At 37.3% G+C, this 17,242-nt stretch overlaps 1 protein-coding gene across 1 annotated transcript in view; it reads right to left on the bottom strand.

Annotated features, from left to right (window-relative positions):
* Positions 1-502: 502 nt before the first annotated feature.
* Positions 503-17,242, bottom strand: part of LOC119655177 — a 127,137-nt gene continuing 110,397 nt past the window's right edge. Inside the window, exons 3-8 of the mRNA XM_038060929.1 lie at positions 10,153-11,236; positions 3,599-3,774; positions 3,267-3,540; positions 2,912-3,203; positions 2,628-2,746; positions 503-1,827 (exon numbers count right to left, since the gene is read on the bottom strand). Of these exons, the coding sequence (XP_037916857.1) occupies positions 1,676-1,827; positions 2,628-2,746; positions 2,912-3,203; positions 3,267-3,540; positions 3,599-3,774; positions 10,153-11,236 (2,097 nt within the window). The 3' untranslated portion in view covers positions 503-1,675. The remainder of the gene's footprint in view (positions 1,828-2,627; positions 2,747-2,911; positions 3,204-3,266; positions 3,541-3,598; positions 3,775-10,152; positions 11,237-17,242) is intronic.

Consider the following 17,242-nt stretch of genomic DNA (forward strand, 5'->3'; position numbering starts at 1 on the left):
AACACTTACAATGATAGCGCCTGTATCAATCGGGCCGATCTTGAAAAATTCTAACTTTTTCAGAGTCAGTCTGAGACCGTACTAGTCGAGATCAGCGCCTACATGGAGCAGTGTGTAGGACGTCGGATGTCAGATGCCCCGTGTCACAATGCTCATAACAAGAATAAAGTGTGAAAATGCGTTTCCTTGATGAACTCCGACAGAGACACGAAACAGTTTCGATATAAATATAATTTAACCCTGCGTACGAGTTCCTCTGGCACCAGGTGTATATAGAAAATGGCGCACAGTATATCGAAAATGGCGGCTATACAGCTTTTCTTCGACGGCTAATAATAGCAAAAGAGGAAGACAATTCTAATACAATTTTCAACTGAAATGTTTCAATTTGTTAGGTATTAAGAAAGACGCCAATATGAAAGAAAAACTTCAAATTAAATAAGAGGAGGAATGTTGTCAAGATTTTGAATAATGGCGTCGGAAAATATGGTAAGAAAAGGAATACTCGGTTTTTTCTTTGAAAAAATGTATTATTGCAAATATTTACATATTCTAGATAATAAGTTATTGCAAATTTTGAAATAATAAGTTTTCTTTCTTTAATCATGATAATATACTTTGTTCAAATATTGAGTAATTTTCCTATCATTTTTATACCTCGTACTAACTAAACAAAGTTTTCGGTAGTTTGCGGGAAAATTTATGCCGATTTTAATTATCTAATGTGGTTGAATATCCATGGAGACTAAAACTTAAGTGAAATGAAATAATGAAAATAAATAAGTTAGGTGTTATGACTGATGAAATTATAGAATGTAATAAAAATATAATTAACTATATACTGCTGCAGGAAATAATATATCCATTGTTACAGGCAGTGCAAAACAATAATGAGAAACAGATATTACGAAATAAATTTAGTTGCGGAAGCTAATATTTCGCGTAGAACTGTAGAAAAAATCGACATTTGGATAAATTTTGATTAAGAAATTCTGAAATTCCTTATAAAAGGGCTACAGCAATTTATACTAAATAGTTTTTTGATTTTTAATATTAATTTCTTTTAATAATCATAAACCGATGTGACAGTCTCTATGCAAGTTTAATTATGTTTTCTCTTTCCTCCTTATTCAATATTCTTCTAATTTATCTTCAGTCCAAAGAACTTCAAAAACTATTTCTATTTTTTTTCCTGCAGTATGAAAAAAACAGAAATAATTTACTTCCTTCAAAGACAAAAGATGTCACATATCAAACTTGATAGAAAGTGTTCCAATACTTTTGCTTTTTCATTGCTTTTTTTCAAATGAAAAGATAGCCAGTTGAATATCTTTTCATACAATTTTTCTAAATAAATAATTCAATGAAAAATATTTAAAAAACATGTAACTTAAGGATAAGCTTGTATATAAATCTAAATATGTTTGCACTCGTAGATTTCTAGATAAGTTTAAATGCAAATTGAGTACGTACTCAAATGTTGTTTCCTCGCCTATTTTCCATCAACACTACTCAATGTAAGATTATGAGTTTAATCAGATTCTTAGAATGAATTATTTGTATATTTTAAGAACTAAAACAACTAGAGTTTTCCTTATTAGTTCTCTGTCGTTATTTTCTTTTCTTACTATTGTAGGCGGTATTTTATATTAGTAAAAAAGAATTCTTATTATGCCTAAGCAACGATTTTATGCGGTTGCATCCACTTTTTCATGTAGTAGCAAAACAATGTTGAAATATAGACGAGGATCATGAGCGCACATGTTACAGCCAATGCAAGAACTGATGTTTTCGTTGGGCATGGTTCGATTATCGTCACAGTCTTATCTAAAAGAAAATTGAATAAAGTCGATTAAATAATAGTCAATTTCGCTAGAGGCCTATTCAATCTGATTAACCTAATCGATTTCAGTCGAATAAGGTTGCCCTCTTGTATGGGAAGAGAGTGGATTTTCCGGCCTCCACTCTTCAGTTTATTTCAAAACCTTTGTTTGAATGGAAGACACCATGGAGTGGTTTCCCATTCTTCAAGTTTTCTGTGACTTGTAAGTAATTTATCAAGTGCCTTCTATAACTGTTCAACTTGCATTTCAAAGGAATACATCCCAAGAATGAACGAATTGTTCCGTCGTTAGTCACATTTGGCAAATGTCCGTAGCGAAACTCCGAGAAAGTGAATCCAAAATAATATTCGTGACATGATCTTGAAATTTAATTTAACGGGGTTTAGTATTTGTAACTGTTTCAATGGTACAACAGTGCATTCAGAAATCTGTATCGCTCTTTTCACTGGGCAACAAAAAAGCTAACAACAATTGAATGAAAATCGGATTAAATTTCGGGCCACGTCCCGTACCAAAGCAGAATCATGATCGCATAAATGAAGGTGCCACCTGGCTTTTCTTTCGCTGATGCTGATCTGAATTGTCAAAATAATTTCCGTTGGTGGCTTTATTATTTCTTTGACAATAGTTTTTGGCTGGAAATTATGCCAATCGTGAAACTGTAATTCTTTCTTCATTTTGCTAAGATTGATATATTGAATTAACGTCACTAGCGCAGCAAAAGCAATCTTAACAATTTAGTACACCATTCACAAGATCAATAGAATAGGGGAAATTACATACCTTTCGAAAAATCAGTGCTTGGGTCAGCTTTGAAGAAGTCGCGTTTCTCATCGCCAAAATCTAAAACTAGAATTTCCTGTGAAATATTCATGTCATCGTCGGCTTCAACAGTGTCATTCCTGTGAAAATAAAATAGGGAAAGTTATAAAAGACGGGAAGATAAAGTTAAGTGCTCTACAGAACAGAACAGAATTAGGTGTCAAAGTTTGTCTGAATTTCAAGTTAGAATAGGCTATAGAAAAGATGTTAGTAATTCACTGGTAGAGAAAAAGATATTGACTTACGTTTCCAATGAACGTTTCTTTCTTCCCCATGACTCAACCGATTCCATATTCCATTCACATACGGCTGGTTCGCATGGCCCTAGACAATACTTCACATTACATTGGAAGATTACTCCGTAACTCTCTGTAAAGCGGAAGGCTTCATAAACAGATTGCAGTGCGTTGCCATCGGGTGTGAATCCGGGGAAAATGGTTGGATCAGTTGGGCAACCCTCATCATCGATAATCTTGAAGCTAGTGCGAGCATCCTTGGCCATGGCGACGCATGATCGTGCAAAGATTCCATAGGGAGCTGGAAGAAAAATCGTGGTATCAGTGCTAAGGTGGTTGAATTAATTTAGTGTTAATAACTTACTATCCTCCGGGATTTCAATTCGGAACATAAGACGATCACCGATACGGACAGTCTCAACTTCACGTTGTCTGGTGTCCAGGATGCGGATCCTTGGTGGTGGAGCTTCAGGTGATGAATTAATGTGAATCATCTCTGGGTCGCGGATTGGCATCATTCCGAAGGTGATGTTCTTCGAACTCATGTCGTATGTACATTTGACTTTGTAAATCTTATCAGCTTTGGTCATCACTACACTGTGGTGTTGCAAGACAACAGTATTCGAATAGACACCAGTCTAATAACAAACGACATTACGTTTATTCGGGATTAGTAAATTTAGAAAAGGTTCCTACCACACTTTGTGTGTTACAATCCTGTCCTGCCATAGTTAAGTCCAACCTGAAGGCATCGGAGTTGATAACATCAATGTTGCAAGTCTCAGATCGACCTAAAGCGTAAATCCTTCCGTTGAATGGCTTGTTGGTTCGGACTTGAACAGCAATACGAGTATCCTTACAGTGAACAGAAACTGAAAAGGTAACGGTTTCTATTTTAGAAAACGATGTTTTTTTGAAGATTATTTTTGGAAATGTCATGAATATCTAAAACAGCGGTTGGTAAATCTGTGATCTGATGAAAAACTTGGGTTATTTTGTTCAAACTCTATTTCTTATAAGATAAGATCCTTGCAAGTCCATTATTTATATAGTAAATCTACCAAGGCAATCTCGGTCTCGGCACGAGGAACAAATAACCATAACCTAACTGATGAAGGAATCCAAACTTTACTAATACATTCTACATTCTGAATGAAAAAATGAATTTGCGTCTGAATTACTATTTCCGCTTATATGAAAATCCCGGTAATCCGGGGTGGAAAGGGGGGATTATCGTTAAGGTTTCAGAAATGGGCTCCCGTCTTTAATGCGACAACTAGAGGGGTATCTGCGTGCGCTGACAACATCAACATACTTCGGATTACTTCGGAATAATGTACAGAGTTTAAATCATCATCTCACCTGGTCTTCATTGATTTTCAGAAGGCTTCTGACAGCATCGACAAAGTGTATCTGAAATGCACTATGAAGGAGAGGCATTCCAGGAAAACTATTATCAGGGCAACATACTTTCGTCGATGTTATTTCTTCTCTTTGCGGACGACGATTTCAATGTTGCATTGCCTGGAGGAACCAAAGGTTTCAATGACATCTTTTCTCAAATATATCCACCACGCTGATGACTTCTGCTTGCATTCCCGCTGAGTTATAGACTTTGGTTAAATGGCTCTGGGTTTGGAGAAGATGTCAGAAAAGTCAGACTGAAAATAAACACCAATAAAGCCAAAATTCTGGGCGTGACAGGTCATCGAACTCTTTATCTACTGTAATGGGCAGAACATTGAAGGCGCTGACCAATTCCTATATCTCGAAAGTTCGATTCTACCAACGGTGACACTTAACTTAATGTCTCTCAACTCATTAACAGAACTAGATCCTTCTTCGTCACTTTGTCCAAAATCCGAAAATGCATCTTTATTTCTGTGCTGCTATATGGAATAGAGCATGGGCCTTCGCTGTTACACAAAAGCCTTTGTCAACGAGGTACTCAGACCCGATAATTTTTAGATAAAATAAACTTATAAGGGACAAAGAACTTGGTATTCAGGGAGGAACTTACTTACTTACCTATATGTTGGTAAACCCTATTAATAAAAGGTAAGGGAGGATAAACAGCGGGCACGGTAAAAAAAGGTTACGTCGGCTGGTGTACTATTATTAAACTCGAGGGTGAACCTCAAAACTACTATGATAATCACCGTATCCAAAAATGGAATAAGAATCTGGCATCTGGAACGCACATTCATTTTCAGAAGGAATAATCTACGAGCATTCTTCCAATAGACCAAAAAGTATAAGGCTGATGCATTGGTCATCCAAGAGAAAGATATGTTCCCTTCGAATGAAAAGTAAATTTTTGAATGTTTACGTGGTAAGTGTATATATATGAGCAGAAAGCAGGGACACGGTCGCCTTGAATCCATATTTGGTTGGCTAACAGCTAACGACATGTAGAAAAGTCTAAGCGTGTCTATCTTCGCAATCAAACTAACAAAATAACAATAGACTGAATTCCCCCAAAAGAAATTCTCAAGACATCGTAGGCCTATCAAGCTCGGAGGACATATAATCAAATAGGACACGTTCTCCCTGATAAGTGGGTTGCTCCTGGCACATTGGGTGTTCACATCCCAAAATAATTGCAACATTGCTTCGTAAGAGTGAGATATTGATATTAGATAGCAAATAATCAGGTTCCCTCAGGGAAATCAGCTAAAACCCAAAATTAAAGGAGTCGTTTTGGAAACTATGAGATAAGAACTTCGGTCCAAAAGAAATAAACGGTTTGATAATGAGCGCTGATAACATTAAAGTGATGAACGTTGCATACAAACGGCACCAAAAACGAACCGTAAGGGCGTAACGAGAAAAGTACTTAGAAGTGAGACGCTGAAAGAAACAGCAGCCAACGGATAAATGTTATCCGCAGATTGAACAATAATAATGACTCATAATCTAAGATCCGCCTACGACGAAAAAGAGTAAGAACAAATTAATGTAAAATTTTTTTAAGGAGGAGGAGGAGAGGAGACATGAAGCATATAAAAAACAGTGGGTCTAATACTTAAAAAAATTAATAAACGATGTGATATAATTTACCCAGTTCATATTCGAAGATATCAGGTGTGCCATAAAAATTCCTCAGAAGAACAGACCACCAGAAAAGATGGGATATTTTCATAATTACTAAAAGCAGGAAGTACATCTGTGTCAGGGACAAACAATGAACTCCTGAACAAAGTCTTCACCGACGATTTATGCCAAGATATTAGCATCAAAACCGAATATACGCTATTTATAAAGACGACAACAGACTCTACTCTGAAAAACAGAGAGATATGCCAGCTGAACGAGTTATAAGTTCATCATCATCAAGGGCACAACAACCGGTATCCGGTCTAGGCCTGCCTTAATAAGGAACTCCAGACATCCCGGTTTTGCGCCGAGGTCCACCAATTCGATATCCCTAAAAGCTGTCTGGCGTCCTGACCTACGCCATCGCTCCATCTTAGGCAGGGTCTGCCTCGTCTTCTTTTCCTACCATAGATATTGCCCTTATAGACTTTCCGGGTGGGATCATCTTCATCCATACGGATTAAGTGACCCGCCCACCGTAACCTATTCAGCCGGATTTTATCCACAACCGGAGGGTCATGGTATCGCTCATAGATTTCGTCATTGTGCAGGCTACGGAATCGTCCATCCTCATGTAGGGGGCCAAAAATTCTTCGTAGGATTCTTCTCTCGAACGCGGCCAAGAGTTCGCAATTTTTCTTGCTAAGAACCCAAGTTTCCGAGAAATACATGAGGACTGGCAAGATCATAGTCTTGTACAGTAAGAGCTTTGACCCTATGGTGAGACGTGTCGAGCGGAACAGTCTTTGTAAGCTGAAATAGGCTCTATTGGCTGACAACAAGCGTGCGCGGATTTCATCATCGTAGTTGTTATCGGTTGTGATTTTCGACCCTAGATAGGAGAAATTGTCAACGGTCTCAAAGCTGTATTCTCCTATCCTTATTCTTCTTCGTGTTTGTGTTTGACCAGTGCGGTTTGATGTTGTTGGTTAATTCGTCTTCGGTGCTGACGTTGCCACCATATATTTTGTCTTGCCTTCATTGATGTGCAGCCCAAGATCTCGCGCCGCCTGCTCGATCTGGATGATGGCAGTTTGTACGTCTCGGGTGGTTCTTCCCATGATGTCGATATCGTCAGCATAGGCCTGTAGTTGGGTGGACTTGAAGAGGATCGTACCTCTTGCATTCACCTCAGCATCACGGATCACTTTCTCGAGGGCCAGGTTAAAGAGGACACATGATAGGGCATCCCCTTGTCGTAGACCGTTGTTGATGTCGAATGGTCTTGAGAGTGATCCTGCTGCTTTTATCTGGCCTCGCACATTGGTCAGGGTCACCCTAGTCAGTCTTATTAATTTCGTCGGGATACCGATTTCTCTCATGGCCGTGTACAGTTTTACCCTGGCTATGCTATCATAGGCGGCTTTAAAGTCGATGAAGAGATGGTGCAACTGTTGTCCATATTCCAACAGTTTTTCCATCGCTTGCCGCAGAGAGAAAATCTGATCTGTTGCTGATTTGCCTGGAGTGAAGCCTCTTTGGTATGGGCCAATGATGTTCTGGGCGTATGGGGCTATCCGGCCTAGCAAGATAGTGGAGAATATCTTATAGATGGTACTCAGCAACGTGATAACTCTATAATTGCTGCACTGTGTGATATCTCCCTTTTTATGTATGAGACAGATTATGCCTCGTTGCCAATCGTCAGGCATTGATTCGCTGTCCCATATCTTGAGCACAAGTTGATGAACCACTTGGTGTAACTGGTCGCCTCCATATTTAACCAATTCGGCTGTAATTATTATAAGTTGCTATTAAAAATTATTGAAACGAGGGTAGGGCCTTCCATAAAAATTTCAAACGATGCCAAATCAACCAAGAAAGTTCCAAACTGAAAAAAGCCAATGGACTGACCTCAACAACATTCAGCTTCGTTCTGGAGATTGTCCGGATGGGGATGTACTTAAATGGAACAATGCTGTTGAAAATGGGCCCTGCTTATTTATACAGGGTGTTTCAAAACAACCATACAAAGGGCAAAATATGCGGTAAATTTTTTCGGATCCTTAACCATCTAGCTGCCACAGGAATTGTTTTAACCAAAAAAGTCACAATAACTAACTGTGATAGCTAGGGTATTGAAATAAACGGACCGTAGCTAAGACTTAAAATATAAGTGTGAATTTGTATAAATAAAGTGGGCCGTTTGGAAGTAATAAATTTCCAAACGGAAAAATTGTGTTTTTCTCTCCTAAAACGTTACTGTTTAACTCAATTTTTATCCCCGGCATATTGTTTGTCCGCTTGATTTGGACTACCCTATACATGGATGGGCCCCTCTCACTTAATCTGCGAACATTTTATATAGAAATGTATGCAGATGTGCATTACACTCCCTCAATATGGATGGGATACCATGTCAATAAACAGTCCATTGGTCCTGCCAAATATCCAATGGCATTCCAATATTTACTAAGGAAAAACTAAGAAAGAAATCATTTCTGTTCTAAAGCAACCTAAAAACAAGTCGGGAAACCGGAAGCTGGGCGCTTCAGGTATGACAAGTTTTGTTTGCTTCTTCTGTGAGTATATTTGAGTGCAGAACTATCCCATTTGTAAGTAGCTTGTTATGTATATGCATTTAGCATGTCTGACTACCCATTTTAGTGTGATATTGATGATATTTAGTTGCAGTAAATGCAGTAAATATCACTCACTGCATGTCTGGGCGTTCACAGTTCCCACCTTCTCACCAAATTTCGTGCTAATCGGTATAGCCGTTTCTGAGAAAAGTGTGTGTGATAGACAGACGGACAGAGAGACGGACAGCCAGGCAGACAGACAGACATTGAACCGATTTTAATAAGGTTTTGCTTTGCAAACAATAATGGAAAAATAGCTGTCGTTCTCAAGCTAAAAGGATTTCAATTTTGGTTCAAATTCAAAAAAGTTTCAAAGTGCGCCCATGGTGCGTAAAGTTCCAAGTCATGATGGGAAACGTCAATAACCCAACTGCTTGCGGTTAATATGCATCGTCTTTATAACTTAAACAAGTCGGAGTAGCGCTCGGGTAAAAGATTTTATGTTCATCTTAGGTGAGGAATTCCCTAGGCAGGGTTTTCCATTCGTACGTAGCATTAATTGCTAAAATCTAGATATAGATATGTACATACATATGAAAGACTCAATATTGTGCTAATCCTAAATAAACAATTGTTGTCCATCCAAATTCATCTAACGCATATATATATGTGTGTATTTAAAGTAAATGCCTCTGGCGCTAACGTACATACACATCTATCCTATTGGACGCTACCCGCAAAATTTATTACCACACACATGTCTGCCTCGAGTAATACATATTGAGAACAAAACTATTCCTATATTACACCAATTTATATGATGCGTAGAGCGCAATAAATTCACGTGAAATGCGAAATTTTGACCCTCTATAACTTTTTTAATAATTATTAGATTTCATTCAAAATTCGCAAGGTTATGTCTTACATTATCCTTTATACTAGTGCATTTTGTATTTGTGCGAGGTACATTTCTAAAAAAATAGTAGTATGCTGTTATTAACTTTATTTTAGCAGTAATCGGAATGGGGTGTCTTTCGAGGCCTAGATTTCATATAGATGCACTATTGTGAATTTTTTTCTGATTTTTTGGTTGGATAGTTTCTGAGAACGAGACCTGTATCACTTCAAGGGACATATATTTTGAGCCCTAACTCAACTATGTTTCACCCAATATCATAAATAGTGAAATAATGAAGTACTAAAGCCTAATCAAAATTTGAGGGAGTTGAGTTGCTCAATTATTCTGAGCGAAATTACAATAGTCTAAAGCCATCCAAACCTGCTAGATAAACTTATACCATACCCATTTATTTAAGTTTAAAAAATTAAATCGTGCCCAGATGGCTTAGTGATTAGAGTAATTGAATCGTGACGGTACAAGTCAGCTGTGAGTGAGTATCTCAGTCAAACCAGGGAAATAATGAGGGGCGAGCGCAATGCAACTACATTGTGTCCTACTGCACCTACTCCAAAGCCTACATCCAAATTGGATTAAAACTATTAATAATAAGGCGACGAAATTCTGCCTTAAGCTGTTCAAGTGAGTTCCGAAATTTCAAGGATGTGAAAATCTCATTTAAAAAATATTAGTTTGCTAGCTATGTCCGTTATTGTTTCTTTTTTAAAACTTACCATCATAGCAAGTGCCTGTCTTATCGCAATTTACATCAGTTCTCGTCATGTTATTCAAGGAGGGGTCTTCAGTAGCATCAAATGTAACTGGCAGTGTATGGTCAGTCTGTTGTCCAGGCGCTGGTGATGTGGCCTTCTCGCATTGATTTTCCATATATTGTCCAATTGGTTCGCCATGATCAATGAGTGGGCGCTCTCCATTCAAATAAGTCGATGGTCCTTCGGGCAATGTCCAGTGGTCTAAATGATACAGTCGACAATTATATTGCGATCCCTGTGGAGATCCCAGATAGAGAAATGATCGGCAGAGGAATTCAGTTTCAATTTCGCAAGCTAGGCGGCATGCGGATTCGGATGTAACTTGAAGTTCCTTATCAGTGTAGTAGTGCAGGCCAACGTATTGTGAGACTTTTTCATCAGAGACCCCAATTCTAGGAACCAGGAATGATCGATTGTTTTTGCAGGACTGTTGCGGTTTCAAGCAGAGATTTTCAAAGTAATCTGTTCCTTGATCATCAGTGAGTTGAACGTATTGAGAAGTCGTTCGTCGGTCAGCATCGCTTAGCACGCACTTCATGTTATGATAGTCGTACTCTACTGATCTGCACACGAATCGCTTTTCGTTCAAGCAAGCAGAAAGGCAAGCCTCTTTCGTACTGGTATAAATCAGCGCATTGTCCAAACCACGAATTACTTTATTCGGGATCCGTTCAAAGGCCCATGGCCGTAAACAAACATTTTCGCTTCTTAACTGTAGCTTGACCATATAGTACATGCTGGCCGATCGCTGAGGTGTGGCAAGTGGTCTATGCGCATATGTGTCATTCTGGAGCTGGCAATGTGTCTCCTGAGCAGGAGATAATGGATTCACTACAAAACTGAATGCTGCTGCTTGACAGCTTGGCTCCTCACGACACCATCCTTGGCATTCGTACAGCGAGAGATTTTTTACGCTATAGTATGTGGTTCCAACGTAGTCATAATCTGTAAGTTTTTCGAATGCCATCCGCCCCAGAATCGTAGGTGGCAGGAAACATAAAAGGAAAAGGAGCGATGTGCATAATATTGTATTAGACGCCGTCATCTGAAAAGTAGAAATTGAAGTGTTAATAATTATTATATTTGAAGGAACGATTCAAATAATTTGAATTAAAAATTATAAACATTTTCCAAAAGTTGTGTTCATTAACTAATAAGCTGATAGAATAACAAATATCCAGAAAATTCTGTTTACTAGTCTTGTTTCTCTTGGAGCCAGTATGAATATGTAATCGTAGGGAAGGTTCCAAGAAGGGTAACTGCGCACTTAGAAGTATTTTATAAATTGTTTCTGGTAAAGCAGTGTCCTCCGAATTCTTCAAATCCACCTACATATGAAGATACTATGTACAATTGCTTGCAGTCACACGACTTGATGCGTAATGTGATCCGAAACAGTTGCTTCTACATATTACAATTCATGACATGTTTCTGGAATAGTAATAAAGTTTACAAGCTACTCGAACATACTTCTTTCTCATATGTAGATGGTCCCACGTTTTCGTATTATAGTGTTTTCTCCCGCCCAAATTAACTTGTTAAGTAAATTCTATCTATTATTTCGGCATTTTTACTAGCCAAGCGTGAAACTCCAACAAATTACTTTTGGATGCCACAGTTAATTCTGATCGTTCAGAAAATAGATACAACATCAGGGTATTGTTTGGTTTCCCTACTCCGACTCGTTTGGGTTTGATTTTCACTTTCCTGTTTCTCTTCTACCTTCTTTATGCGGCATTTGTGAAGATTTTCAACCACAAAATTCATACATTTCGTGACCTTACGTGACTTGCGGAAGAAACGCAGCTACGTACATATTTTGTATTTACAACCATTTTCCGCGACCCATACATACTCTCCTGCCCCTTTTATGTGTATATCTTCCATATAATTTATCTTTATAAGGCGGCAAGTACTCAAAGTCGGAGAAATACATTTCGCCTCTAAAGTTCATTAAATTCTTTATGGTTTTTGTGTATCTTTGTATTTTATTGCTGCCGTTGAAAAGTAACAGTTCAGTAGCTACTTTTGGCTAGATTTTGCGGTCACAATTTAATGTGCATCTAGCGTGTACATACTGGTACGTCATGCAGGTATGTACATTTATTCCCAGGCAATAATAGGTAGACGTACATATGTATGTATGTATGAGGTGACATTCCAGAAAAAAAGGTTCAGGTAGCACCAGACTTACACGAGAATGAGTATATAAGTAGGTTCAAAAAACTTGTAAAGTATTTTTGCAAGTTCTTTCGGAATTTATGTTGAAAAATTTTATAGCAGCACTTGGGGTGTTAGGTCATAAGTTTTCCTGAAGTAAAGTGGATGATATGCATTAATTAAAATCTATCACTTCGCCTTATTGAGAGATACGAATGTAGATACATTTGTTAATTATTTAGAAAACGGGGTCCCGTCCGATATTAATGGTTTTCATAAAAGTATAGACCATCGCCATTATAAATTGTATATGTATACTCGTATACAAGTATATGGTATGCGTTACCTTGCCCCTGATAAACACTTCAATAGTTTAAGAGAGAGAGCCATTCAAAGTGTGAAAATTCCAAAATTAATTTCGCTAGCCCGAGTTTTAATAATGTTGACATCTGTCATAGTTATGTGATGTTGACATATACATACATGTTACCTATAACACCACCCCACATATTTTGCTAGGAGGAGCCATTGTTCCAATATCAATATATAGTGGGAAATGAGCGAGCTGACGCACTAGCCAAAACTTTCCCTTACTTAATTATTCACCGCAGTGAACTCTAGGTGGCATTTCCTATCTGCATCAGAAAGATGTGCTTATCTTCCGGTAAAATGGGCTTATCTCATAGCAAACATTGTTCTAGTTGCGGTAAAGAGAGAGAACTGCACATTGCACTGTAAATGGAATGTTTTAACAAAAACCAAACAGCCTATATTTGGCAAGAGATTCCTGAATTCGTAGCTTATCCAAACATTAGGCTTTTATAGGTTACGCTAACTGAACCTGTAACATTTTTTTGCCAAGGGGTTTCTTAAACCTTAACTATCGAATTGAGAAGTGAGTCCTAATTGCAAATTGTCAAGTTAAATGCATTCCTCACACATCTATAGAAACCATTACACCATTTTCTTTGTCACATACAATTCATATGGAACTATGAACACATAAATATGCAATGAATGACGTCATTTAAAGTCGTGCTTTAAAGGGAGGAGGCTCTCTATATGTACGTAGGAAGGGTGTCAAAATTTATTTCTCCATATATAGCCAAGTATTAAATAAAAGGGCTCTATTAACAAGCCCTGGTTCTGGCATTGGCGGCAAGAAAAGGGAAACGAAGAATTCAAAATTACAGTCTTGAAGACAAGATTATTTCTTAAGACTTACCGAAACATATAAATGTTTTGTGTTCATTTTATGTGAGAAATTTCTATGCACATTTTTTCATTCGTATATAGTTATAAATATTTTTCCAAACAAACAGATATTATTCTCACCCTAACCAAACAAACCAATTACCGAATACTGTACGTATATATGCAGCATACATATGAACATATATAGTACGTATATTGAATACTGCTGGTTTGATGTATAAATATATCTATTTGAATTAGACACTACCCGAAAGTTTATTAGCCCTATAGGTGCACATAAAGTTTCGTACCTACATACACACATATGACTTAAAAACGAAAATAAAATATTGTATTAAAATATTACCCCCCATTCATATGAGCTTACTATGTTGTGGTATTGACGAATTGATATGTGATAACATAATGACCTGATACACTTGTAGAATGCGTGAAATTTACGAGAAATTGTAAGGTTTTACCCTCTATAACTGTATTAATAATAGTTAGATTTTTTTCAAACTTGAGTAAATTGTGCTTTATGTTATTGCTTACAAACTTTTGAACTTGTGGGATGAACTTAAGGAATATTTAGTTTTTCGAATAGGATGTATTCATATTCATAGAAAATTATCGTACAAATTTACGAATACAAATATGCCCAACACTGAAAGTCTATATATGGAATATACGGATAACGCTGGTGTAATATATCGGACTATTATTTAAAGATTCCCCTCAAGTAAAGTTTATTTGTTAAGCAGTGCTAAAATTACCCATTCCATACAAAGACGACGTGATATTACAAAATATTATACCTCATCAAAATTACTGAGAAAACTTTAATTAGCTAAACTCGAAGAATTACTGAAAGAAAAACGTCCATCCTACCCTGACCACCCAGATTAAATATTTTTAAGAATAGACAATGGCGTGTAATTGTTAACTTCTATTGAATGATGCGCAACTCTTGCGGGAAAAGCAGTTACTAAAGCAAATTTACTATTACTGATGCGATATCCTTCAAAATGAACTTGTCCCAAATTCTCACACAAAACCTTCTATCGCTGAAACGTCCAACTAGTTTTTCTAAGAGGAAGCCGAAAACATAAACGAAAATTAAACAAAGGAGACGGGTATTTGATGTGAGTATTTATTGAGTCGCTTACGGTTTGCCTAGACTGAATTCACCACTTTTCCCGATCTCCGGCTCCCTGCTCCCGGCTCACCTCATCAGACGACAAAAGATCTGTTTTGTTCTTGGGAGAAGTATTTTCATAAAATCACCTATTTTATTAATAATTGGATAATTTTTTAAGATTATTTTTACAGACTTTCATATTTGAACAAGTTATATGCTTAAACAAACAATACAACAATTTATAAATTAATCAATTTACCTATTAATGACAAAACATTAAGGATCACGGTTGTTAACGAGCAACTTTAATCATTATTATCTGCTGCAATTTTTATGGATTAAAATATCAATCGATTGATAGATCGGAGAGAATGTCGGTTTTTCAAGTAACGTCCGTTTTCCTACCAATCGATTGACGACTTCATACTTAGGAAATTAAGGCAGGACAGATATGAACGAATAGACAAAAATAAAAGGTCTAATAACGGTCATAGATAATATATTAGCCAAAAACTAAATTTAAGGTAGATATTATTCAATTCAAGCTGTATTATTATTGCCACGATTCACAATCTATTATCTATTATTATCGCGGTTATTATGACCAAATGATATTTTTGGCACGAGCTTAAAGAATAAAGAGAAAGAAAAGGTATATGAGAACATTCAGATCATTTGGGATAACCTTGTCTAATAATAATCGTTGCCGCAACAATCCATTTGGATCTGGGCCTTAAAGCGTTTTAGAGCACTTCATTCAAGACCCTAATGTTACACTACAGGACTACGATGCCCTGTAGGCGCCATGATTAGACTCAGGCCCCATTAACAAATCCCTCTACGACCAGTGAGATTTGAATCACGACCTTCCGTTGCGATGAGTCTACATATCAAAGCAAAACCCTAAAATTCATGCCTTTTGGACCTTTAAGTTGGAGACACGGCAGCGGCCGAAGTAATGTTGAAATTTGGCTGAACCGCACATCAACCAATCGTGGTATCAAAGCGAAGAACGATGACTAGAGGCTGCCTCCTTGGTGCACACTTGGTGCACTTCAAACTACAGTGTTTGGATCGCATCAGGACACTTTAACCCAGTAAACGAATTTTTCTGGCACTAGATTTCGTCTTAATGTCTACCAGAAGCTTTTGTATTACATATTATAATAGTTTTTAGTTCGAAGAAGACTACGTATATAGACGGGGTGTTTTACCATGAGTAGCCGTATGTCGCAAGTATAACTATAATGGGACAGGATAGCTAGAAAAAGCATCCTACGTTCATCAGACGATACTAATTCTACCTGAATGAAGCATAATATAAAACAAGTCGGGAAACCGGAAGTTGGACGCTTCAAGTATTTCTTATATAAAGAAATTGAGTGTGCGTTTGCCCCATTAGTACGTAGCTCGTAATATATGCATACATTATGTGAGTATATCCACTTTCGGGTGATATTGACATTCGTAGTCTTGAATTTGCCAAGAAGCCACAAATTTGACCTATTATAACTTTGTTAGTAATAGTGCGATTTCCACCAAACTTGACAGGATCATGCTCTATGTTATAGCCTATGTCACTGCAATTTCGTGGTGCTAGAATGAATTTAAAGGAGTTTTGGAGCCAATTACCAAAACTTATAGTAATATACTATTATTAACTTTACTTGAAAATCTATCGGTATGGAGGTTATTTCTGAGCCTAGGTACCATATATTGGGAGCCGTCTGATTTTTTTCGGTTGGATAGTGAGAATGGGACCGTTGAAGAGATGATCACTTTCACTCAACACCTTTCCAACAAATGTCCAAACTTAGAGCGGCTTCGAGAAAGTACTAATCGATACCTTTCATGGCTAAATTTGGTGATCCTCCCTTAAATCCGACGTAAAAGGATGTAACTCACTGTATGTGTAAGCTTTAATAGTTCACACCTTTCCACAAAATTTGGTGTCAATCGCTGTAACCGTCTCCGAGAAAATTGTGTGTGACCGACAAACAGACAGACAGTAAACCGGTGTTGTTTTACACAAAACCTTCAAAAATACAAAGAATGAACAATTAGAAATTTCTAAGCTCTTTTTTGAGGGTGCAATGACCAAGGAGCCTGAGAATTAGATTTTCGATATGGTCCAGTATTTGGAATCCTTGTTGTGGTAATAGATGTGTGTGTCTTTTTGTGCATGCTTGTCCTGCTGCTGCGACTCATCGTTTGTACATATAGCATTGAGTGGGATGACACCAAAACTGTAGCATGTTCCGTTCGGTGGTTAGGCGAGCCCGAATCAAGTTTGTCACTCTTTCTCAGGCGAAAAGCTTGGATGATATAATCCAATGATCGAAAGCGGTCTCTCCCAAATCCTAGGTCGTATTTTCATATTTTTGAAATTAGAATTTTCTAGGTTTTTATCTCCTAATACCAGGAAGTTTAGAGTATATAAATTCAATTTTTTTCATTTAAAGAAAAAGAAATATTAGCTTGAATTACACATAATTCAACATCAACTACAATGCTAATAATACCAACTTAAACATTAAATCAACCGAAGGCTCTACA

The sequence above is a fragment of the Hermetia illucens genome, chromosome 4, assembly GCF_905115235.1.
Source record: "Hermetia illucens chromosome 4, iHerIll2.2.curated.20191125, whole genome shotgun sequence".
In the NCBI taxonomy this organism is placed as follows: Eukaryota; Metazoa; Arthropoda; class Insecta; order Diptera; family Stratiomyidae; genus Hermetia; species Hermetia illucens.